Consider the following 22,853-nt stretch of genomic DNA (forward strand, 5'->3'; position numbering starts at 1 on the left):
CTGAAGCCTCGCAACTTGAATCATCATGTCTGCTTTCAGCAACGAAAAACACTTTGATGCCGTAGAGTATCTGGCGTGAGTATCGCCATTGGCGTAGCAGTGGCTCGCCCCCGGGCACAGACCCGCTCATCTCTCTTCTCGTCCTTTTTGCGCCTCCTTCCTGCTGCGCATACATGGCTACAGCAACCGGCCTCAGTATAGTCAAACTTTCATAGACCTGATCCGGACATGGCATGACAAGGGTACCGCAAAGTACGACGATGTCTTGGACATTGGTTGTGGGCCAGGTGAGCTGATGCAAGAGAACGAGGGGAGGACTGAGCACCTATCAGAGCTCGACTTGATCGGGACGCAAGTATCAATACTGACGGCGCATATTCGTGATTCGCTTTGCAGGGCAAACGGCTTATCGCCTAGCGGAGCTCTTCAAGAATACCGTCGGTGTCGATCCCTCACCCGTGATGCTCGCCGCCGCTCAAGACCCAGCAGTGCCAGCTCATCTAGGCGTCAGCGTGCCCACTGGACATCAACTCTCCTTCAAGCAAAGTAAGGGCGAGTCCACCGGTCTTCCCGACGGTAGCTTCGATTTGATCAATGCAGCGACGTCGGCTCACTGGCTGCCCTGGCAAAAGGATGCCAGTGGAGGAGCGATATGGAAAGAGATGGCACGACTGCTGAGGCCCGGAGGTAGCCTGGTCTTTGCGTAAGTAAGGAAAGGCGTCAGGGGAGCTGTCTGTCTCACCGGATCAACAGAAGCTCACGTATACTTTCTCGATCTACGAAATCGTCTACGTTTCTGCCAGGGGGTACGTCAGCGTGGTCCTTCCTGGGCATGGGCTCATCACCGACCGCATGGACGAATTCGTCAGAAGCCCCGAGGGTTTCGCCCTTGCAAGTGATCGGGTGAGTCCTTCAAGACTCAAGCGTCCTGTAGAGCCAAGACTGAAATGTTGCTCATTTACCTTTCCCCCTCACACAGAGCGATGAACTCAACCCACACATGATCGGCTACACCTTCTACAAGACGATGCCCCCTCCTCCCGAGCCTTACTTTGACGCTTCCCAGACGACCATGCTGCGTCTCTGCGTCCGTTTCAACGACAACTTCCATATTACCGCCAGCGATATACCACCCGTGCCGGACTGGGCGCGCTCCGCCGGCCTTTCAGCAGGGCCCGACACGGCAGTGGTGACAAAGAAGGGCTCGCTACGCAGTCTTGCCCTCTTCTTGCGGTCCACTTCGGCTTGGCCACGCTATGTGGACGAGCATCCCGAGGAGAAAGAGCTTGAGAAGACTTGTGAGGACCTGCCTTTCCGCTTATTGGAGAAGTGGAGGAGAGAAGAGGAGCAAAAGACAGGCAAGCTGCTGGACTTGGATGAGGAGGTCGAGGTGAGTGAAGGAAGGGGTTGGTAGAGTTGAGAGGGCCTAACGGCCATGTGTGCTGACCAGTCTGATTTGATGGTACGTATCGCACCGCTCAGTTCGTGTACCCGACTGCGATGCTCTTCGCTCGCAAGAGATAGGTGAGGCACAAGACAGGGCGCAAGAGGCGCTCGATGCACAAGCTGTGAGCGGAATTATGATGACATTGGGGGGAAAGGGTAATACCATCGATAGGTAGAGAGGTAGAGCGGGAGCAGATCGGAGGTGGAAAGGTCGCATGGCTGCAGCATAGATGTGCCAGGAATGTAGAGAAAAAAGAGCGTGCTAATGTTCATGGCTTGCTGAGCTTTCTGGACCTGCCAAATCTCCTAGCAATACCACAAGGTGAAATATACTCGAAAGATGCTTCTGACCCACAGAGTTCTCTTCCTCCATCCGTACGTCCGAGAAAAGACGTACATTGAAGCAACCTTTTCCTAAGCCTCGTAGCCAGAAAGTCGGCCGTCCTCGAGCTCACTCCCGATCGCTCTCTGGCTCAGCATTGACCACTCGAAGGTTGCCAAAGTTGTCCGGTAAGGCGAGCTTAGGGGCCGATTCTTCCCTCGCATGTCCGCTCGCCGTCGACGCATCTACAGCCACAGCTCCTACCTCCTTTCTCTGCAGATCTTCCCCCTCTTCGGACATGGGCGAGTGCACATAGGTATTGCTAGTCGCATGCGAGGCTCCTGTCCGATAGCTCTGGTTCCGACTAGGCTGGGAGAATGACTGTCCCTCTCCCGTCGTGTGGCTCTGCGCTCGCACCAGGGTAGTCCCTCCAATGGAACGAGCAGCGCTCAGGGCTGGAGAGACGGCTTGTGGTGGATAAGGCTCCGGGAGACCGGTAGTGCCCCAGTACTCTGCGTAGGCACTCTCGGGTGCAGTGGTCATCAGGGGCGCATGCACACCACCACCATGGTCAGAGCGCTGAGGACTTGCCTGCTGGGAAGGTCCGGGGTGTGGAGCGTACAAGACTTGACCCATGCTGCCGAGAGAACCATCTTCGTAGTGTGTCAGAGGGCCAAGTGGCTGGTGCGGCTGCAGAGTGTTGTGGTACCACTGCGCATGTTCCGCGTCGTACCCTCCGTCCAGATTTGCATAGGGATACTGCTGTCCGGCCTGACTGCCGCCGTAGTGGCTACCAAATTCGCCGGGAGCCGAGCCGAGCATTGAAGAAGCGCCGGCACCTGTGTGGACCTGACTCATTTCGTATGCTTGCATAGGCGGATCGCCTGTGAGTCGTCCAATGCCTGCAAGCCCGGGGCCGCCTTCGTCTGCCTTGTCATTCTCGTATGCAACACTGGCAGTACCCCTTGCCCCTCCCAGACCTGCAGTGGTACGATGTCGACTGAGCACAGCGTCCGCAGAGGAGATGGGCTCGTCGTCCTTGTGATCATTGTTGTGGTCGAAGTCGATCCATCTTAGGTCACGCTTCTTCTTTTGCAGCATCCGGAAGATAGAAGAGATGATGAAGCCCACGATGAGCATTCCAGCGAGACCGCCGGCGACGATGCCAATGATTTCGCCTAATTGATCGGAGCATTGCAATCGGCCTTCGTTAGTGATGAGGATTGTCTCGTACCAGTTCGATGCGGTCATACTCACCAACGTTCACTTCCGTCGAAGTGTTGTGGCCGCTGCCTGAGGATCCAAGTGTCGCAGTTGTACCCGTCGTACTGGTGGTGCCATTGGTGACCGGCGTCGAAGTCACAGCGGGCGTGGTTTGAGTCGGTGCAGTATCTGTAGTAGTGGTGTTTGTAGTCATAGGGAGAGGGGTAGAGGTAGGAGTATTTGTAGAGACTGTGGTGTTGGTTGTAGGAAGAGGAGTGGAGATCGTCTGATTGCTCGTGGCTGTCCCGTTCGTGGTAGTCGTTGTGTTGGTCGTATTGGTGCTGTTGCTCGTAGGAGAGGGGAGAAGGGTGGAGTTGCCAATGACGAGAGGGTCAGTATCCTGCGAGGTGTCGTTGGCAATCGATGTGGTGGGTGTCGCGAGCGATGTATCATTGGTAGTGCTGGTGCCTGTAGCCTTCGGGGCACTAGCACTGGTCGTTGCATTGGTATCTTTGCTGGTCGTCTGATTCGTCGAAGTGTCCCCGTCTGCATCTCCGAAGAAAACCAGACGCCTTAGATGCTTGTGGTGCATGACTGCAGACTATGCTCTATCTGAATCCCAGATACGATAGTAAGGTGGGATACCACAGTAGAGAAGCAAAGAAGCACGAACCTGCGTCGCTCACATGAATGAGTCTGACAAGGCCGACACACAGCCCGGGAAAGGGGTCCATTACCGCCTCTACTTCCGACGCCGCACATAGAGTGGAGCGTAGGGACGAAGAGCTGAAAGGGGGCGCAGGGATCTCTTTCCCAACCTCTGCCAAGCAACCGACTGCAATCTCGTGCCAGAGGTCCGAGCAGCGAGACGCGCTCCTGGCGGAGCCCCTGTCGCCAGCCTTCCTGACGCGATTGCCCCTGACGATTTCATCTTGCACATGAACGGTGATTGTGCCCCGCAACATCTTCCCGAATGGACCTGCGACACTTTCTGCTGATCTGACTACTCACCTTGTATCTTTGCCAGTCTTCGTTTTACCTCCCTGGTTATTCCCTCCATTCTTGGAAGAGACTGTTGGACCAGTGGTCCCATCGGTAGGTGTGTCGGTACTGCCACCAGTGGGATCACCGTTGCCATTATCACTCGTAGAGCCATTGTGGACAACACCTTGCCCCGTGCTGCCTTGATCAGAGCCCTGCCCATTGCCTCCCTTGGACCCTTGGGTAGACCCCTGACCACCTCTCTGATCACCTCCCCTTCCTCCATCGTCCACAGGCGTAGTGGGATCAGTGGGGACCAAAGGATCCTGACCGGGCGTGACAGGTGTGGGATCGGTAGAGGGATCAGGTCCAGCTACAATGACGGGCTTGTCAGCTGCTGCACCAGTATTTCCGTCGCCTGTGGTGGTATCCTTGCCCCTTCCATTACCCTGACCTTTTCCTTGATCTGCATTGACAGTCGAAGGGTCGGTAGGCTGGGTAGGATCGACATCACTGCTCCCATCGGCAGTCTGACCGCCGGCATTGGGGTTCCTAGAAGGCTCATTCACTGATTGACTTGGACCGACGAGACGCCGATGAGGGGGACGAGGACGCTTCACCATAGTGTACATGGCTCCTCCTCACAGACGTGGGCCGAGAGCGGCAGAGGTACTGGGTCAAGATGTCTGCAATGGTGAAAGTGAGAGCTAGTAGCAAGAGAGGAGGAGAAGGCGGCGACGGCGACGGGTGGCACAAGGGAGTAGCAAAGTGCGTTGAACGAATGTCAAGATACGGCTGTGGGGGATGATGGTTGAGCAGCAGGAGCAGCGCCATGCGTACGTAGGTCAGACAGTCACGTTTCGGGTTTCATGCTGGCCAATATCGTTCCTGAGCGGACCTTTTCTCCCTTTTGTGAATCTGGTCCTCGCCCTCTCGCCCCTCATTGATGAGTACCCTGTATGCCCTGTATGCAGCCCTGAACGGCACAAAAGGGGGTGAGCGCGGCGCGAGTGGGAGTGAGAGCAAAGGCAACGATGGACGCATGCAGGGGAATCGGCCCAACAGTCACGCCCACTACGTTTGCTGTCGCTAGGAACTGCGACGACAAAGACGATCACGCGCGGGCGGACAGCGCAGCCCTGGCTCTGCCATATCGATCACACACACACCACTCTGGCCGTGGCAGCAATCGCGCATAGTTACAAGCTTGACTGTTGTGTGTAGAGAGACAACGTTGGGGATCGGTAGACAGGCGTGGCGGCGTGAGGTGACAATGATGGGAGATGTATGTATGTATGACCAGGACACGGACGTGGGGTGGGGATCAGAAAGCGCAATGCTAGTAAAGACAGATTGCCGTTGTGTTGCACGACGACAAGTCCATCTCGAGGAATAAAGGATCCTGCAACAAGACAAGGGCTTCAAATGCCCTTGTCTCATCGCACCGCACATTCAGAAAAACGAAAGAGTGAAGCAACTTCTATAGCAGCCGCGTGTGCCAGGAGGGATGGCTCTCCCTTTACTTCGTCGCCTTCCTCACCTCCTCTCTTGCATAATTGGCCAGCTTTCTTGTGCTCTGAGCCATCGTCCTGCTTCGTCCAGCTTTGATCAGCTCCGTGATGGCAGGTTGCGACAGGGCAGCTTTGAGCTCTCCGTTGGGGAAGGTGCCTGCCAGATCACCGATGAGGCCGAGGCATGCCTTGAGCAGTGTCTCACCCCTCTCGACCTGATACGAGGCAATGAAAGTGAGGAAGCTGAAGACGAGCTCGATGTAGGGCTGGATGAGGTCCACCCGATTGACAGTCTTGAAGCCAGTGATGACACCCACAAAGGCCTCTGCAACGGCTTCTCTGAGGGTGTTCACATAGTCGACCATTGCGTAGCCTTCGTCTGGCAAGACGGTAGATCCGGCCTGCTGTAGCACGGCCATCGTAGTGGCAAGGTAAGGCTCGAAAGCTGCTCCAGTCGCCAATGCCATGTCACCAAAGCATCGCAGGATGGTCGGCTTCACGTCTCGGTGGATCACAGAGCTCTGCAGGCCCTCGAACAAAGAGGTCATAATCTGTTGCGAGTACTTGGCCATGCCTGACTCAATGCCGTGGCAGAGGTCGCCCACTACTCCCACGGCCACGTTGCAAAGCTGAGTCGCTTCGTGGTTGTTGACGGCTCCCACGAGGAAAGGCAAAAAGGCCTCCACGTACTTCTCGAACTCTGTGCCGAACGCCTGAACCACAGAGCCAACAGCCAGGAAGGCGTCTTCGAGCACAGCAGGGATCTTGGTACCGTGCTGAATCAATGTCAACAAGCTGGTCATGATTCGGTCGCCTAGCGGAACAAGCTCCCGTCCCAGACGACGCAGAGCAGCACTGATGACACCCGAGATCGAGGCCTGCATCTCGACCCAATTGTTGCGATCATCGAGACCGATGAGCTGATCAGTCATGCCATTCAAGCTCTCTTGACGCTCCAGAAGCTGCAGAATGACGGTGCTGACGTGAGGAATGCAATCGCGAGGGGCAGTGTCGACTGTTGTGCTGATAGCCTCGAATGCCGCACTTCTCGAATTGCTCTCGTTTGTCGGCCGCGATGCGATCTGGAGAAGTGAGTTGATAATGAGCTCGAAGTATGGCGAGATGGTAGCAGTGGCTGAGAACCCGTCACCGCCCTTGGAAGCGTCCATATCTGACTGGGAGTCTGGCTCAGCACCAAACTCGCTGACCAAACGAGTGAGTGCCCAAGAGCAGTTGCAGGAAATACGAGGCTCGTCCTGAAGACTGGCAACGAGGGCGTTGATGAGGTTGGGTAGCTGTGTCTCTGGCTGGATGGTCTGCGAAAGCAAGTCGGTAATGCGTCCTAGCGTCCAGGCTGCACTGTCCTTGACGGCTACGCTGCTGTCTCGCAACATCTCGATGACCCTGGGCAATGCCTGCTCTACCAAAGGTGTCAGTTTTGTGGGGTCCGGGCCATCCAGGATAGATCCAAAGCAGAGGATGGCGGCGTCTCGCGCTTGCCACTCAGCGCTGCTGATGTTTTGCTCAATGAAAGGAATGGCCAGAGGCACGATGTCATCCTGGGCACAGTTGGCTAGCAGACCGATACATGTTCCTGCTGCTTTCGATACGTTCCAGTCATCCTCATCATCGTCTTCGTCTTGCAGCTTCAGAAGGTCCATGATGACAGGGGTGATCTCCGATAGAGCGATACGTGCAAAGTTGTAGCAAGTCCTGTACGGCTCCTCGCCATACTCTGCAGCCTCTGCGGCCTCCTCGGCCAACTCAATCTCTTCTTCGCAGACGGTAGACCAGAATTCTACAGCTTGCAGAGCAACCTTTTGCTCAGAGTCCCGCATACCCAGTACAGTAAGACCAAATAGAGCTTGCTCCATGTAATACCGCATCTGATGGTAGTAAAGCTGCATGATCTTGACCAGGCACTCGTATGAGGCCACCTTGACATTCACATCGGGGGATTGCGTAGCCTCGCAAACGACCTGCATAATGTAGTTTCTCTCGCCTTCCCTCTCAAAGTTGTCGTTGATGAATTCTAGAGAGTTGAGAAGAGCCTGAATAGCAGCGAATTGAACAGCAGTCGAAGGTTCATCCTTGCGAGCACCATGAACGACGGCGGTGAGAATCTCATTCGATTGAGCCGAAAGAGCAGTGGAAGTCTGTTAACAGAATCCAGGAGAATGATTGTCAGCTACCTGCAGAAGCGATTCTTGCGGTGGTGCTCCACCAGAAGACAGCTCTGAACTTACCACTTGCTCGCATACAAAGCCGATAGCCTGCAGAGCCGACTGCCTGAGCCTCTCGTTCGACTGATCCCTGATAGCAGTGAGGAGCTGAGCGATAAGCTCCGACCATTGGCCGGCTGGCACCTCAATGGCTGCGATGGCGGCAATGACCTGGGCGGCATTCCTGCCCACAGATTCGTTGGGTGTAGCAAGCGTGGAGAGAGCCTTGCCCTTCGTCTCGCTTCTGCCCTCTTGTGGCAGCGCAAGCCACCTCTGGGTGTACTCCTCTTGACGAGGAGCCTCCCTGGCCGTCAAGGAATTCTTGATGGCTAGGGCTGCTGCTGTCCTGAGAGCAATATCAACGCCATCGTTGGACATCTCAGTCGCCAGCATGCTGATGTATGCAGGCTATTTGAGGGGTTGGGATGTGGTACAGTGGAGGAGGGACAAGCGGTGTTCAGCATCCTTGAGGTCTTCGCAGCTCGCCATGCCGTCGTGTAATACTAACGAAATTGTCTCGGGATGCATCTTCGAGCTGCTTTTCCGCCGCAGCTCGAATCGAGGCATCTGAGAGGCCACGATGATACAAGGGAGGTGTGAGAGGCAGTCAGCGATCGGCGAAGAGTAAGCTGCGATAGTCTCGCTTGGATACCTACCCGGCGAGAGAGTATTGGCGAGCACCTCTGCTGCGTTCATGGCCGAAGGACAAATGGGTGTGCAGGAAAAAGAAGGGCTATACCCGTGGGCAAAGGTGGCGCTTGTGATGGGAGGGAAAGAGGCAAGCAAGCTACCCGTCTGTTGCCTGGTCTGCTGTGCGTCGAAATTTCTAGGGACGGGTAAAACGAAAGGGTGGAGCAGGCCGTGAGGTGGTGCGAGCCAGAAATGATTGTAGCTGGAGCCGACGGTGTGTGGTGAGGGCTGACACCTGACAAAGGAAGGCGGAAGGTGGTAGTAGGTATTCTAGGTGCGAGGAGAGGAGGTGATGGTGTGTATCTTGAGTGTCAGTCTGTCGTGGGTTTTCCCCTTGGCTGCCTGTGAGAAGTAACAGAGAGTGACCTCACTCGGTCATCCAACAGCGCGCGCGGTGTGTTGATCTGCACGCCGGGCGGAAAGGAAGCAAAGGAAGCAGCAGCCCACGCCGCCCGTTCCACTCGGCCGAGGCAGACGTCAGCCTGGTCCACTCCAGCTTAGCACTACCACGGCGCACAGCGGCTGCAATATCGCTCACCATGGCAGGACCAAATCTGGAAGTCTTCAAGTTTGGGCTGTGAGTCATAGGCGCATACCTACGTAGACTCCAAGGGTGATGCTGATATTGTCTTGTCTTGACACCGTCCGCGAACAGCTACCTCTTCTTCCCACTAGCAGTGATGATCCATTACGGCGACCCAGACTGGTACAAGAAGAACGTCCTGCCCCTGCGAGATGAATTCTGGCCAAAAGAATCAACACTGTTCGTGAGTATGGCATGATAGCAGTAGCGTCCCCATTATGTAGACATCACAGCTCACAGAGCTAATGCCTTCCGGCCCGGATCCCGCACTTTCCGTCCAGAAACCTCCACGCAATCCGGAAGACTTGCGAGCGACTCGGGAAGGCATGAGGGCAGAGAGGCTAGCCAGAAGAGAGGAGCGACTCAACGAGAATCGAGGGGCTATCGAGGCTGCTGCTGGCAAGGTCGGCTCGAGCAGGAAGAGCTTGACCACCGCAGACGCTCCCGCTGCTTCGCCTCCGTCCGGGCCGATCGTGTCAGACGCCCAGAGGCTCTCTGATTGGGCAAGAGTGGACAGGGAACGAAGGGTATGAAAGCAAAGCAGCAGGAAGAGTAGGAGCTACACACACCAGGTACATAGTACAGTGCACTACCACAGGACGACAGGGTTTGTATTATTTAGTCAGCTTCTGTAGGGGACGGTCATCTGTAATATTTACACGTTCGCAGCGCATATGCGCAGGATCACGATATTGTGGCTTCTACCCGTCAAGTACTTCGATGCTGACCCAGTTGCGGTAGGTCTCGCCTACCCTGAGCAGGGTGTCCTCTCCACAGCCAATGAAGTCTTGCAGGCCCTCGTGCAAGAAGGTGGCATGAGGATGGCCAAACTCAATGAAGGCAGCGCTTCTGAAAGCGTTGCCTCCCTCGTCACTTCGTGCAGATGGATTCAAAGCTGTGCGGTGGATTAGCTTCCTGGTGCCTCCAGAAGCCTTTGGGTCGGCTGGAGCGGTAGGCTGACCGTTGGCAGTGTAGAGCTGGAAACCACTCTGATTCGTGCGGAAGGCAAGAGTGAGCTTGCTAGATTCCGAGCGCAGGAGAGCCTGAGGAGTCTGAGACATCTCTTCCTCTCTTGAGAAAGAAGAAGGAATCAAGGGCCAGGTATAGAAGTTATCGTAGCCAGCTTCGGGAATGCCGTCGGCGATGGCCTTTCCGAGACCGTCCTTTCCGGCGTCTGTCCAGTCGTGGCCAGCAGACCTGCTGTCTTCGAAAGGCAAGAGCTTGCCAGTGGGCAGTCCATTGCTCTGCAGCTCCATGACTGCGACCTCCTTGCGAGACTTCATGATGCGCAGCTGATGAGCATCAATTTGACCGTTCTCGGCCTTCTGCACGGCAGATGACGGATCTGAGGCAGAGAGGTTGAAGCCCCAATGCTGGGTGATATTCAGCGGGGTGAGCTGATTCAAGCTAGGGTCTCCTTCGTGGAATCGAGCTCGGTACTCTACTCCAAATATGCCAACTGACTCGCTTCGAGGTATGAGATCGATGAAAGTTGCTACAGAGGGCGAAGAGCTCGACAGTGTAAAGAGAGCCTCAACGCGGACCCCTCGCGGCGCTTGTCCAGCCCCAACAGTAGTTTCCTCGTAATCGATTCGGAACAGTCTGAAGGCCACGCCCGCAGTAGAGAGGGAAGAGAGCTCGAGTTGGGAGAAGAGGGACCCCCCAATCTGGTCTTTCGCGGCGACCGGCTCCCAGATCATTCTGTCGAAAGGGCCCGACTGGAGCTGGCTACTCCTCGACTCGGGCATCTCTGGACCTCCATGGAGGCACACGCCCGGCCCCGACCACTCAGGCGAGTTGACTTCGTTATCTACAAGGCCTGCTTTGCGTTCTCCTCGCTGCTCTGAGTAGGAGAAGCGAGTCACGCCTGCAGGCAGACGGTTGGCATAAGGCCCAACGACGGGCCCAAAGAAATTGCGTCCACCATCGCAATGGTCGGTCTCCTTCTCCGGTCCAACGATCAGGTCATACACCTCCACAGACTCTTCAGACTCGGGAGCATCTTGCAATAGATCTCGAGGGCGCCGATTCAGGAGTAAGCGATGGACTGTGAGACCGTACGGTAGGATATGGGCTTGAAGGTCTGGCACAGCAGGGTGCTCGAGGATGATGGGCTGGAATGGATCCACGTTGGAAGATTGCCGAGGTGCTGAGGAGCTCATATTGGCAAAGTCAAAGAGAGAGAGCTGATCTGACAGTACCGCTTTCGGTAAGACGATTACAGGAGGGAGGAGACGGTGGCAAGATGTCTGATGATACGAAGGACCTAGACGGGTGTCAAGGGAGAGGGAACATTGCCGGGCGTCTCCACAGCCAGCGGAGGGCAGCCGAGACGGAAAGAGACGTGGAGGGTCGACTGGGAGAATGACCGCCGGGAATGTGCTCCTCTACCTACGCAGTTGATTATACACTCTAAGACATCGCACACATGTACGTGCAAGAACACACTCACTCACTCACACTGCCAGAGATGCTCTCTGTCTCTCACTCTGACATATGCAATCGCTCACACAAGGACGCTCACCGAGAGCTTCCAGCTTGCCATCCACCTTGCCTCGCCTCGATCACGGCCCATCATGGCGCCAAGACCAGGCAGCACATTCACCGTACACGCCTCGAATCATGATCGTTTGTTTCCCGATGAGACATGGCTCTCTGGCGATCCTGGAACTACGGCAAGTCGGATGAGCGACTGCAGAGATGACCAAGCTTTTGGGTACTATATTCACGTTGAGAAGAGCCGTCCCAAAGACGAACCGCTTACTACATACACCTATTCCCGAGCCGGGGCTAGAGCTCTCTTCAACGACCTTGCTATCACGTCATCAGGTATAGAAGAGCACTCGGACACAACGAGTATCTCGGCGAACTCCTCCCGCCTCTTGACTGAGCTGCTCGACATTATAGATGCATACCTAGCGAACGATCCTGGACGAGCATTACTTGCTCAAAGGAAATTGCTTGCACCCAAGCTCGAAAACCACATCTTAGTGGATCAAGGAATGGAAGAGGTGCCCTTCAACTGGTCGTACGAGCGCAAGACTCTACACCTCACTGAGGTACTGATTGAGCTTGGCCAAGCGGCCTGTCGCTGGAGGGGTGCCGAATTAGAGAAGACTGGGTCAGAATTCAAGACCCCTCTGCCATGCTCGCCATCTAGCAAGATCCTGATTGTTTCGAGGCCCCGCGCAAAGGATCTCAGACTCGCCGCCTCTCGTGCCATAGTTGAAGCTGCGGAGCTGGCGGATGCTGACTATTACGTCACGCTAGGATCCGAGATTGTCGCCACAATTGAGAGCAAACCTCATTGCAGCGCTCAAGATACGGGTAAATTGGTGCGCACGCGCAACGATCCCTTTGGACAAAGAGAAGGACAAGGGATATTCACCGGCCCTGAGACACTGAAGCTGCTATTTCAATTGTGCTCTCAGCCTGTGGCGGCGGCCTGTCAGTCTGGTTTGCTGGTCGGTGATTGGGGTCGCCTCATGTTGCCTTACGAGGTGCGCAGAAGCAACACCGATCCCGGTCAAGCACGGCTAGTATTCGCCTCGGTAGGATCGTACTGCGACGTCCTTGACGGTGAGCAGGCCTCCACTGCAGCCAGCGAACAGAGCAGAGCTGGTCTTGCTGGTCAAGACTCTCCGAGCTTCCGCTTTGATCACTTGCCCAATACAGTGTTCTTCCTGCTTGGGTGGATTCTGCAGGTCGTTCACGGCCTGCAAGAGAGCCCATCGCACGTGCAAGAGGGCGAAGCAGAGGCGAAGCCAGCGGCTACAGAATCCGACGACAACGACCGCGAAGATCCCGGGCCGCCTGCAAAACGGCCTCGCCAGGACCCAAAGGGCGCAACGGCATTCAGGAGCTCTGCGATGGCCTCAACGTCCAGCGAAGGCGCCAGAGACAACCTCGACAGCCCTACCAATCCTCTACCGCTCATCACGGATTACGTGTGCAGCTCTGGTCCCATCTTTGGCGGCACGTTCGCCGCCCTTCATTGGTGTGTGGTCCAACGCAGTCATCTCGCCGGACGCACTCCATCGGGAGAGCGCAAAGGTCGGCCTGCTCTTGGCCTTCTTCCACGTCTGGGCCCTGGCGATTGCCACACCATCTTGAAGGTGCAGAGGATACCATCCATGCCAGACCCGGACGCCTCTCTGCCGGAGGCTAGATTCGAAGGGCCAGATGAGCCAACTCCGAGCGACGAAGATCGTCAGGGCATACGGGAGCGAACTGCGCAAGAGATTTCCATTTTCGAGCATTGCAAGGATCTTCAGGGCGTCACTATACCGCGTCTGTATGGCCTTGTCGCTCCAGAGGACTACCCTCAGTCGAGTGCACACAAGCTTATGTTGCAGGACCTAAGCGCCCATACGATTGCGAGCGTGGAGCGACTGTGGAGGCATCTATGGGGCGACGATCTTGTACGCGCTGTTCGAACAGCCTATACCCAACTTCATGCTCGCCGAGTCTGTCACGTCGACGTCAGCAACTCCAACATCCTCGTCGAGTGGAGGAAGATCGCCTCAATTGACTCCATATTCACCTCTTCTTCGGTCCCGGAGACGCTAGAGAGCTGGACGCTGCGCGACCTGGTAGAAGATGTTCAAAAGCAGATGCAGCTCGATGACAAGGCCTTCCTCGCCCTAGCGCGCAGCTTAGGAGAGCGCGGTGTCATCGACTCGGAAGGCGACTCCGGACTTACGTTGGAGGCACCGGCATCTCAATCTCCTCTTGACCACCTCAGGACTGCTGTCAAGCCTCACGTCTGGCTTGTAGACTTTGCTGATTCTGTGATTGTTGGGGATGGTAAAGTCGGAGACTCACTTCTTGCCTCGGAAGATCTCAAAGTCGAGCAGACTTTGGAGCGGTGGAGGAAGTAGCTCTTCTAACTCGGCATCAAACGGGCGGCGGCGGGATCTGGGCAACGGCAGAGGGCATCTTTGGAGGGTGATGGGGTATGTTCCTGATGGAGGATGTCTCTCAGGCCATGGTAAACACCAGTGCGGCCACGACGATTGCAATGTGCGAAATGATGACTTTGCCGACGGGTCTTGTACAGGCATGCACGGCTCAAATGGGTAGTAACGATCCCAATCCCCTTGCGGCCATACTGCCACCATACCTCAGCGTCGTCACACCACCGGGGAAATAGGCAGCCAGATAGGTCACGAGCGCTACGACCTGAACTGCCCCCGAAATCAGTGTCGGTAGAGTTGTCCGCGGTCCCAGCGCAAAGTACAGAGTCAGTGCAAGGGATGACAAGTAGCTATTAGGGGTGCGGAGAAGGAGCGTGTGTTTCAGTATACATTTTCGTCTTATGTAGGGAGAAGTCATTCTACTCACGCTATTGTGAAAGGTAGTCGAGGAGCTGAGAACATATGTTTGAGATGTGCGATAGGACCGGAGAGTATCGAGAATCTGGGTGTACGTGAGGGGCAGGGCGGGCGGGGCAGATGTCAGCCAATGGGCAATGTTGCGGCAATGTAAGGCGATCAAGGCAGGCGCAATGGCTCAAGCATTTCTAGCGTCTACACAGCTCCCTCACTCGTGCTGCAGTAGAGCGATCTCAGGCATACGCGGCCAGCACCTAACACTGACGCCATTCCCCCTGGTCTGAATCACCATCGATATTGCCCATCTCCAGCGGCCTTTGCAACTGATATCTGTCGCATGCACTCAGTACTCACCCAACCATGAACAGCATGCTCCCCATCGAGAAAGCCAATGCAAACTTCCTCAGCCGAGGAATTGGGCTCAGCAGGAACAGGAAACTGAACAAGAAGCACACGCCAGAGCCCGCCAGACAGGCCAAGAAACCCAGGAACCTCTCCCACCGTGAAAGGGAGAGATAAGCTTCTTCTTCATTGGACCGATTGTTAGAGCGGAGCGGAACGTAGGAGGAGAGAGAGGAGAAGTAGGAGGAGGTTCCGGCGGCAGGGGCGGCTGAAGCTGCTGGTAGCGAGTCGTCTGTGACTCCCTGGGCCCATCTGAAGCCGGCGAGCTGCGAGCGAAAGGAAGACTCGGCGTTTGCGGCCATCTTGGTATCACCTCTGTGGTCCGTTGCTGTGGCTCTGGAATGCCAGGCGGGGTAGGGGAAGTAGCACTAGTCGGGATGGATGCACGAGTGCTAGTAGTGGTCAGTGGAGTGAGCCATCCCGGAAGGCCATGTCCTCCGCTCCGTGCGGACAGGCCAGGCGCTGCGCGGGGCCGTGAGAACAACACGACGCTGGAGGTGAGCCCTGTGTGCCTCTTTCCGATGGAGGTCCCTCGCTCCTCCATCTTCCGCATCGATATCGCTCAACCTGATCAGCTCGTCATGGTGAGGACTCGGCTCCGCTGATGCCATTGTGCGGCAGGGTCTTTGTCACTGACCGACTAGATTGACATCCATGCGAATTTCACAGGCACTTTCAGATCGAATCGTGGGCGGGGGGATGCTCTTTGTAGCAGCCTTCGTCTTCTCCTACTACACGCTATGGGCCTTCCTCACCGTGAGTGGTACCTCACCATCCTCAGCCACATTATTTCAGGACTCATCGTTCATACTTCACACTCGATCCCCTCGCCCAACAGCCTTTCCTCGCGACCGATTCCTCCCTCCACTCCTTCTTCCCCTCACGAGTATGGGCTGTCCGTCTGCCCGCACTAGTCCTGGTGCTCGGCCTAGGTCTCGTAGGCGCCTTTGTTGGCAAAGTGATGATGGCAGAGGAGAAAAAGAAGAGGGAGAAGGCGCAAAGGGTCAAGCAAGGATGAATGTGGCGCAGCGTTAGCTAGAGAGGAGAATGAGGGTGAGGACGTTACAGTGATACCAGCAATCCGCTTTACGCGTCCGCTGGGTGCGACGCTACTTCAATGACGTTATGACATGATGCATTACAGACAGTAGCTTCTATGGCCCCTCAGAACTGGCGTGTTCAGAGGGAAGGCGGCGTCATCGTACTATCATCGCGGTCATTAGATTTAGCAGGCGAGAAGAGGCGTTGCGTGCGGCTGGGAAGCCAGAGGCTGAGGGGGAAACCCTCTCAACTATGTCTTGACGATATAAACAATTGTTTCACAAGCCCTCCTATCATTGTCTTTTCACTGCATACGACCGATCATTGTGCTCACCATGACCTTCCCTCCTCGCTCATCATCTTTTGGGCCAGCGACTCTGACTTGCGATGCTTCGGTCCCAAGGTGGATACGCCTGCATCCCAAGCTTGGCCTGCGACACCTCGAGCTGCCGCGAATGCTCCACTGACAGCTTTCGCCGGTGATGCAAATCCCTCTCCGGCGTCTGCACCACCTGCTGATTTGCCGTACCACGAAGCAGACCGTTCCATACCCCCGCTGGTCGTGCTGTTGTATATGCTGGCGTAGTCTGAAGCTCGGCTTGACTTCCTCGGAGTCGTACTATACGCAGACGTAAAGGCATCGGCATATTCAGTCTCCTCACGACCATCGCTGCCCTCGATGACCTTCAGAGCAGCCTTTGCCGCTTTGTCTCCGACTCTCAACGTGTAGCCTGCACAGACCCACACGCCGCCGATGATGCCAGCCAGCCGGACGAGGAAGGTGACAAAGGATATTGTCCGTTGTTTGAGGGTCAAGGTGACAGCCTCGATGTCGAATTTGATGAAGATGCCTGGAACGCCTTGGCCGTGCTGAACAGTCCTAGTATAGTCTGTAACACTATATTGGTTGGTTTGCAGCTTCCTTCCTTTTGAGTCTATGTAGTTGGTGGGCACGATACTGACGAAGTACTGGAAAACGGCGAAGTCTATGGAGGGAGAAGACGTAGCGTCGCCGATGCCGGTCAGACACTGCACGCGGACTCAGCGCTGAGGCTGCTACTCACGGTCAGAGCTGAGTTCAACGCTGTGGTCCAAAGGTTGTGAGATATCAGGGAAGTAAGGCCCAAAGCTGAGCTCGTGGAAGACGTGGGAGAGATTCATCAACTCGTGTGGGGTATGCTCCATGCTCCAGTATCCATGACCGAGCGTCGAAATGTGAAGGTTTCCGGTGACTTTCTTGAGTAGCACAGAACCATAAATTCGGCAAGCATCTCCACCCTTGACGATATGTGCTGTCTCTGCAAATGCAACCTGCTTGCCTTTGTATCCCTTAGCCTTCCGCTTCGGCTTAGGCTTGCGTGAGAAGGTCGGAGCATGGAAGTGACGAGCGGCATCGATGATATCGCCGATGGGCCGATCAGGCATCGCGATCGAGCTATGGAAAGAGTCAACGTAAGTGAAAGAGCCCAGAATCGACCGCCATCGTGGTAGCTTCGCCTACTCACTCTAGTCTGCCAGCATGCCCGAGCTCGAAGCGAGTCTCATCCTTTGTGATGTCCGTATCTGAGAAGTGCAGGCGGTCACCCAATGCATCCCGCACATCGACAGTCAAATCTGGAAAAGGACATCACCGGGGAGAAGAGAGTAGTGTGAGCTGACCCAGCAGCGTTGTGACTTCATGACAGACGACGCGGCGCTTGCAGGGATGAGCCCCTTAGCCCTTCCGCTGGCCGACTCACAATGACACTTCATCGCGACAGTCATGTCCACATTGACTTGCATTTCGGCTGCCAGGTCATGGTCAACTCCAAACGTAGCGATGGGATGCCCGTAGAGATACGTGTGGAACTCGCTCCATGTAAGCCATGACAGGACAAGGGCAATGAGGAGGGTGAAGAGGCCTCCTCGCGAGGACCTCGTCTGGTATATCGGCTGCGTCTTTGGGAAAGCATCGAAGGCTCGCACCTGTGGGATGGAGTCGAGCTTCTCCAGAAGGGACTGACCATCTGACATGGCGATCGTGAGGGCGAGGCGGTATCTGATCGCTTAGTAGCACAGAGGAGGGGAGCAGGGAAGGTCGGTAGGTGGCCTGGGCGGAACAGAGCAACATCGGAGAAGGGCAGCCTAAGACACGCAGGCACACGGAACGGAACGGAAGCCAGTGGTAAATCTCCGGCCGTCATTTCTTCTCCTCGCGATGGTGAGCATTCCGTTCCCCTTCAGCTGGGCGAAGTGGATGCGATCGCTGCCTCTGCATCCAGGGATCTTCTCACTGAACCTGACAAGGAGCACGCACACGTCACAATACTTTTGGTGGCAGACTCAGGGATATGCAAAGTCAGTGTGTATGAGAGAGGCGAGTAGGAAAATACACGAGGGTGGGACGCACAACGGCGACCACCCAACGACGAAGCCAAACCATTAGATGTATGTGTCGTATGGGATGGGAGCGAGGGTCTCGGGCAGGTTGTTCTTTGTCGAGATGGTGCGGGCCTCGCGAGGCTGAGCGGGCAGACGCTTGAGGAGGACCTTCTCGCCCTTCTCCTTGGCATCCCTCTTCTTAGCAGCGTTGTCCTTGACACGGGCGAGGAACTCGTCACGGCACTTAGAGTGCTTGACGTGCTCTACTCGGAGGTTGACACGCTTCTCCATCTTGCGGTTGCCGACAGTCTTGTAGACAATGACACCAACAGCTCGGGGAGCAACGTTGTAGACGACACCAGTTCGGCCGTGGTAGTACTATGGAACGTCAAATGATGGGGAGAATGAGTGAGAGGAGGTCAGCTGATGTAGGTGGCAGCGGCTTGGCACTCAGAATCCCATGCCCATAAGCGCCTGATGCTTCGCCTCCCGGCCCTCCCTGAGCTACCTTGCTCGCTTCGTCCGGGGAACGTCCTTCGAGTGGGGATGTCCCTCGTCGCCTCATTGCGAGCCTCCCGCTCCATTGTACGCCCCCCGCTGCCCTGCATTGTCTGACCCGACAACTCCAGACCCTTCATCCTCTGCCCGTTCAAAGCTTGGGCTCCCCTTCGCTCGCATACAATCCCTGCTACGATACTAACCTTGTGAGGCATACCCTTCTGCTCAGCGGCGTTGGCCTTGATGTCGACAATGTCTCCAACGTGGTAGGGTCGGAGGTAGGTCGACAGCCTGATGGGACCATGCTGGCGGAACTTCCTCGCGAAGAGGTGACGGGTTCGTGCCCTGAGACCGAAGGAGTGAGGCATTTTCGCTGTGGGGATGATCGGGATGAGCAGCGGTCAGCCAAATTTGATCGGCTGAGAGTGCAAGACTACTTCTAGTGGCCAAGTCTCCCTCTGACCATCCGTGTCTCCTCCATCATCTGAGGAACCCTTTCCTCTTGGTGTGACTTCGCTCCTCCCCAATCGTTACTCTCCACAACTTAGACGCAGGCGCTGCTGCTGTAAAGAGCAGCGTTGCGATGGTCCCGAGATCCCTTTCAGAACAGACTCTGACGAATGAAACGTTGAAAGGGTCGCCGTCCAGAGGAAGCGATCTCGACCCTCCGGAATGGTTGCCTTCCAGCCACATTTGCATCCCTCAAAGGGCCCTATTCGTCCTCGATCCCTCTCAGGCCGGCTGCGCCGCGGCTTCAGAAAGCATCCGAGTGTTTCCGGGTATCGTCTGCGAAAGAGGATGATGTCTGCAACGAAGCATGATACTCACGATGTGTTGAGGAGGTGTGGGGTGGGGTGGGGCGATGGTCAAGAGGAGGGCTCAGGCCAAAATTCCCTACATGGGCGGCAGAGCAGGGCGGGCGGGAGTGCCTGCTCGAACCGCGGCTACATTGCGCGGTGCAAAAGACGCTGCAGCCCGTCCGCCCGCCTGCCAGAATCTTACAGGCGCACGCCTTCACCCGCCTGTCCTCCCTCACTCATCATCATCACCCCACCCGATTGAGCAAAGTAGGTATCATCGGCTACAAGGCTACCTCATCATAGCAGAGACGTCATGGATGGGCTACTGTCTTGCGCAGACCGCTTCTGCGGCCTGCGTTTGCTGGAAGAGACAAGTTCGCGCCTGGCTGCGTGCGCTTAGGCGGGCAGCAGGAGGAGCGAATGTGCAGATGGAACGGCCAAAGGGAGGCACTGGTATCGAAGCGGTGGATTGAGGATGGACAGAAGGTCTAGATGGAGGCATCTGGATATGTTCGACGATTGGCGTGGTCGAATTTGTGACATTCTGGCGCTGGATTGCCTAGATCAGCTCAGTTCCAGCTGCGACGCATGCTGACCACTTTCTCATGGCCTTCTCGCTCCGTTCTCTTCAGAATGCAAATCTTCGTCAAGACCCTGACGGGTAAGACCATCACCCTCGAGGTTGAGTCCTCGGACACCATCGACAATGTCAAGGCCAAGATCCAGGACAAGGAGGGTATTCCCCCTGACCAGCAGCGATTGATCTTCGCCGGCAAGCAGCTCGAGGACGGCCGCACCCTTTCGGACTACAACATCCAGAAGGAGTCGACTCTCCACCTCGTCCTCCGGTGAGCATCATGTGCTAAGTTTGAAGCAGGAGATTTGGGCAGGGAGCTGGACGAAGGCTTAGGCAAAGAAGGCGTGAATGGGGTTGCAAGGGGTTAAGCGGGACAAGAGGATGGGCGTACGTCTCTCTCTGCGTCTCAAAGTCGTGACGATGGGATGTCTTGACGAGAAGGACAGGTCATGAGAAGCAGGATGTGCAAGGGACCTGTTCGACAGATTGAGGCAAGCTGCACCAGCGCATCCGTCAGACTGATGACTGACACTCGACTCCCCTCTCACTCCTCCCTGACAGTCTCCGTGGTGGTATCATTGAGCCCTCGCTCAAGGTTCTCGCCTCGAAGTACAACTGTGACAAGCAGATCTGCCGAAAGTGCTACGCCCGCCTGCCTCCTCGTGCCACCAACTGCCGAAAGAGGGGATGTGGTCACTCGAGCCAGCTGCGACCCAAGAAGAAGCTGAAGTAAAGGTCTCGCTCGTTTGCGCCCTGTTCATCGCTACTGCCTCGGTGGCAGCGAAGGAAGGGGCATGCTCGACTGTCACTTCTCGCCTTCGGACCGCGCTCCTTTGTACTCGATGTATACATTTCATCCGCCTTCTCAGCATCTTCACATAGTGTCTCCGTGTTGAGAATACATTCCCGTCCACGAAGCTTCGGATGTGAGCGTGTGCGTGAATCAGCACATCGATGTGGATATCTGTTGGGAGCAGGACCACTGGATGCGCCACGAGCAGGCAAGACCGGGCAGTCACAGAGTTCGCCGACGCCAGTTGAGTGGTCCTTGGAGCAGTGGAGATCAAACTAGGAGCATTCGTTTGAAACGATGTCAATGACCCATGGCGAGATTCGTTTGACCCCTTGTGAGAGTCTGACTCGACGCTGTGGCCCTAATGACAGTCACCAGCCGGTCTCACGCGCATGAGGAGCAGACGCAGCTACGACTGGCGACGAGTCTGCGAGTGATGGCGGTGTCTGCCTGTCGCCTTGGCCCGAGCTTGCGGTGCTAGTTGAGCGTGGATCACCACGTCTGCAGAGTCCTCAATACCCACTTTGTACCTGAGTAAGTGGTGGTGGCTCAGCGAAGTCTTAGGAGAGACGGGCAGGGGTGATCCTTAGGCATTTGCCCCTGTGCTCCTCCCCTGCCTAATAGCCACTTCGGAGGGAGAGCTCCTATTCGAATTCAGGGCGCAACTCGTAAGCTCCTGTGGTACCTGCGCTCCTGATCCCGTTGTCCTACTACGCCGCAAGTACGGGACGGGCTCCTCAACGCCGGTACCTGATCACGGCAAATCATGAACATGACCAATTTCCAGCCCTTGGCGCTGGGTCGCATTACATAGCTCGCCTTCTCATTCGCCTCATGACAGCACCCGTCGCTCTGGTACAAAAGGCCCCACAAACAAAGTGACACAGACGACCCAGGACACCAACCACCTTTCACCATCCACTCTCAGTAAAGATGCTCCGCTCCGTCGCTACCCTCCTGACTGTTGTCCTCGCCGCCACTATGGTGGTGGGTGAGCGCGACAAGAACTTCCCTCCATGCGATGCTCTCGATGGCACACCTCTCTCGAAAGACGGATCCGGTAAGGTCACGGGCACTGCCCACGCTTGGGCGCCCAACTACCAGGGCCCCAATGGCGTCAGCAGCCGCGGCTATTTCACCAAGCGCAACAACAAGTTTGTCACCACTGACCCCGTCTTCTACACCGCTCCCGGTACTGGTTCCTGTGGTGTCAAGTACACTGATCAGGACGTGGTTGCCTGCCTGAAGCCTGGCTGGGTCAACTCGGCCAACAAGAACGGATGCAACAAGTGGATCGAGGCTACCATCCAAGTGACGGGTAAACGCGTCACTGCTCAAGTTGTGGACTCTTGTGGAGCGTTGGCCGCCAGCGACACCACATTCGACTGTGGAGATCTCTACCTGTCTCTCGCTGCTTACTCTGTCCTCGCTGGCAACGATGAGAAAGTCATCAAGGCCGGCCGCCTCCCTCACCCCGTGCAATGGTCTTTCATCCAGGAGCCCTGCTGGGCCTGTGAACAAGGTAAGTGTTGGTGCATCAGTCCCGTCGTCAGGGGGCCGACACTAACATCACGCCATCATAAATCCACATCTGCTTTTTCTTTCTTCTTTTCTCACCTCAGGTCTCCCCGGTAAGCAGCCCGACGGCAGCCCAGACCACTGCACCAGCCTCGACAACAGGGGCGAGATGCGACACGGCCGCAAGCCCACCACCAAGCTGGTCGGCGCTCCCAAAGGCACGGAATGCAAGATCAAGTCTCCTGCCGAGTCTTTCAACATGCAGCCCTTCATCGACGCTGCAAATGAGAAGGCGGCCGCTCAGCAGAGTGCCAACCAGTAAGCTTGTCAACCTCATCCGAGCTTGGCGACAAGACCAGCGTCCCGCGAAAAGTCGTAAGCGACAACTAAGCCTTCCCAAATTTATGCCACCTATGTTATCGTCGCTTTCCTGCCCTGTCACCCCCTCCTTGTGATCGCTGGCGTCGTCGAACTTTTACACAAAGTCGACGACCTCCCTGAGCGCTCCATAAATCGAACAGTCCAATACAATGCTTTCCTCCCCGATATGAAGAAACATGTGAATGCCGCGC

At 56.0% G+C, this 22,853-nt stretch overlaps 13 protein-coding genes across 13 annotated transcripts; 6 read left to right on the forward strand and 7 right to left on the reverse strand.

Annotated features, from left to right (window-relative positions):
• Positions 1–25: 25 nt before the first annotated feature.
• On the forward strand, positions 26–1,524 carry BCV69DRAFT_298809 (S-adenosyl-L-methionine-dependent methyltransferase; the record flags this gene model as incomplete). Its single annotated transcript, XM_025494257.1, has 6 exons — positions 26–75; positions 184–287; positions 397–703; positions 804–903; positions 980–1,390; positions 1,483–1,524. 6 exons carry the CDS (start codon positions 26–28, stop codon positions 1,522–1,524), a joined length of 1,014 nt encoding a protein of 337 aa, XP_025348178.1.
• Positions 1,525–1,897: 373 nt separating this feature from the next.
• On the reverse strand, positions 1,898–3,563 carry BCV69DRAFT_312290 (hypothetical protein; the record flags this gene model as incomplete). Its single annotated transcript, XM_025494916.1, has 2 exons — positions 1,898–2,946; positions 3,026–3,563. 2 exons carry the CDS (start codon positions 3,561–3,563, stop codon positions 1,898–1,900), a joined length of 1,587 nt encoding a protein of 528 aa, XP_025348179.1.
• A 415-nt stretch (positions 3,564–3,978) lies between these two features.
• On the reverse strand, positions 3,979–4,575 carry BCV69DRAFT_298811 (hypothetical protein; the record flags this gene model as incomplete). Its single annotated transcript, XM_025494258.1, has 1 exon — positions 3,979–4,575. One exon carries the CDS (start codon positions 4,573–4,575, stop codon positions 3,979–3,981), a length of 597 nt encoding a protein of 198 aa, XP_025348180.1.
• A 552-nt stretch (positions 4,576–5,127) lies between these two features.
• BCV69DRAFT_282524 (putative karyopherin beta-1 subunit) lies at positions 5,128–8,701 on the reverse strand. Its single transcript, XM_025492390.1, has 4 exons — positions 8,342–8,701; positions 8,194–8,252; positions 7,710–8,093; positions 5,128–7,619 (listed from the first exon to the last, which is right to left on the reverse strand). Exons 1-4 carry the CDS (start codon positions 8,379–8,381, stop codon positions 5,472–5,474), a joined length of 2,631 nt encoding a protein of 876 aa, XP_025348181.1. The 5' UTR covers positions 8,382–8,701; the 3' UTR covers positions 5,128–5,471.
• Positions 8,702–8,896: 195 nt separating this feature from the next.
• On the forward strand, positions 8,897–9,629 carry BCV69DRAFT_259242 (hypothetical protein). The gene is made up of 3 exons (XM_025490658.1): positions 8,897–8,952; positions 9,031–9,142; positions 9,240–9,629. Exons 1-3 carry the CDS (start codon positions 8,915–8,917, stop codon positions 9,489–9,491), a joined length of 402 nt encoding a protein of 133 aa, XP_025348182.1. The 5' UTR covers positions 8,897–8,914; the 3' UTR covers positions 9,492–9,629.
• On the reverse strand, positions 9,544–11,183 carry BCV69DRAFT_282526 (hypothetical protein). Its single transcript, XM_025492391.1, has one exon. It carries the CDS (start codon positions 11,118–11,120, stop codon positions 9,660–9,662), a length of 1,461 nt encoding a protein of 486 aa, XP_025348183.1. The 5' UTR covers positions 11,121–11,183; the 3' UTR covers positions 9,544–9,659.
• Positions 11,184–11,362: 179 nt separating this feature from the next.
• BCV69DRAFT_282527 (hypothetical protein) lies at positions 11,363–14,224 on the forward strand. The gene has a single exon (XM_025492392.1). The coding sequence runs from the start codon at positions 11,535–11,537 to the stop codon at positions 13,836–13,838; it is 2,304 nt and encodes a 767-aa protein (XP_025348184.1). The 5' UTR covers positions 11,363–11,534; the 3' UTR covers positions 13,839–14,224.
• BCV69DRAFT_282528 (SFT2-domain-containing protein) lies at positions 13,655–15,090 on the reverse strand. Its single transcript, XM_025492393.1, has 3 exons — positions 14,646–15,090; positions 14,302–14,376; positions 13,655–14,224 (listed from the first exon to the last, which is right to left on the reverse strand). The coding sequence occupies exons 1-3, from the start codon at positions 14,993–14,995 to the stop codon at positions 14,029–14,031; spliced, it is 621 nt and encodes a 206-aa protein (XP_025348185.1). The 5' UTR covers positions 14,996–15,090; the 3' UTR covers positions 13,655–14,028.
• A 169-nt stretch (positions 15,091–15,259) lies between these two features.
• BCV69DRAFT_282530 (hypothetical protein) lies at positions 15,260–16,203 on the forward strand. The gene is made up of 3 exons (XM_025492394.1): positions 15,260–15,277; positions 15,363–15,449; positions 15,532–16,203. The coding sequence occupies exons 1-3, from the start codon at positions 15,275–15,277 to the stop codon at positions 15,709–15,711; spliced, it is 270 nt and encodes an 89-aa protein (XP_025348186.1). The 5' UTR covers positions 15,260–15,274; the 3' UTR covers positions 15,712–16,203.
• On the reverse strand, positions 16,065–17,747 carry BCV69DRAFT_248368 (DUF1692-domain-containing protein; the record flags this gene model as incomplete). The annotated part of the gene is made up of 6 exons (XM_025490289.1): positions 16,065–16,124; positions 16,173–16,327; positions 16,400–16,720; positions 16,799–17,169; positions 17,240–17,348; positions 17,474–17,747. The coding sequence occupies 6 exons, from the start codon at positions 17,745–17,747 to the stop codon at positions 16,065–16,067; spliced, it is 1,290 nt and encodes a 429-aa protein (XP_025348187.1).
• A 308-nt stretch (positions 17,748–18,055) lies between these two features.
• BCV69DRAFT_282533 (putative 60s ribosomal protein L21-A) lies at positions 18,056–19,442 on the reverse strand. The gene is made up of 2 exons (XM_025492395.1): positions 18,797–19,442; positions 18,056–18,473 (listed from the first exon to the last, which is right to left on the reverse strand). The coding sequence occupies exons 1-2, from the start codon at positions 18,959–18,961 to the stop codon at positions 18,156–18,158; spliced, it is 483 nt and encodes a 160-aa protein (XP_025348188.1). The 5' UTR covers positions 18,962–19,442; the 3' UTR covers positions 18,056–18,155.
• A 181-nt stretch (positions 19,443–19,623) lies between these two features.
• On the forward strand, positions 19,624–20,654 carry BCV69DRAFT_282535 (ubiquitin). Its single transcript, XM_025492396.1, has one exon. The coding sequence runs from the start codon at positions 20,027–20,029 to the stop codon at positions 20,243–20,245; it is 219 nt and encodes a 72-aa protein (XP_025348189.1). The 5' UTR covers positions 19,624–20,026; the 3' UTR covers positions 20,246–20,654.
• A 1,090-nt stretch (positions 20,655–21,744) lies between these two features.
• BCV69DRAFT_312300 (hypothetical protein) lies at positions 21,745–22,603 on the forward strand (the record flags this gene model as incomplete). The annotated part of the gene is made up of 2 exons (XM_025494917.1): positions 21,745–22,285; positions 22,386–22,603. 2 exons carry the CDS (start codon positions 21,745–21,747, stop codon positions 22,601–22,603), a joined length of 759 nt encoding a protein of 252 aa, XP_025348190.1.
• Between the last annotated feature and the right edge of the window lie 250 nt (positions 22,604–22,853).

Source organism: Pseudomicrostroma glucosiphilum, assembly GCF_003144135.1.
Source record: "Pseudomicrostroma glucosiphilum strain MCA 4718 unplaced genomic scaffold BCV69scaffold_6, whole genome shotgun sequence".
NCBI classification, from domain to species: Eukaryota; Fungi; Basidiomycota; class Exobasidiomycetes; order Microstromatales; family Microstromataceae; genus Microstroma; species Microstroma glucosiphilum.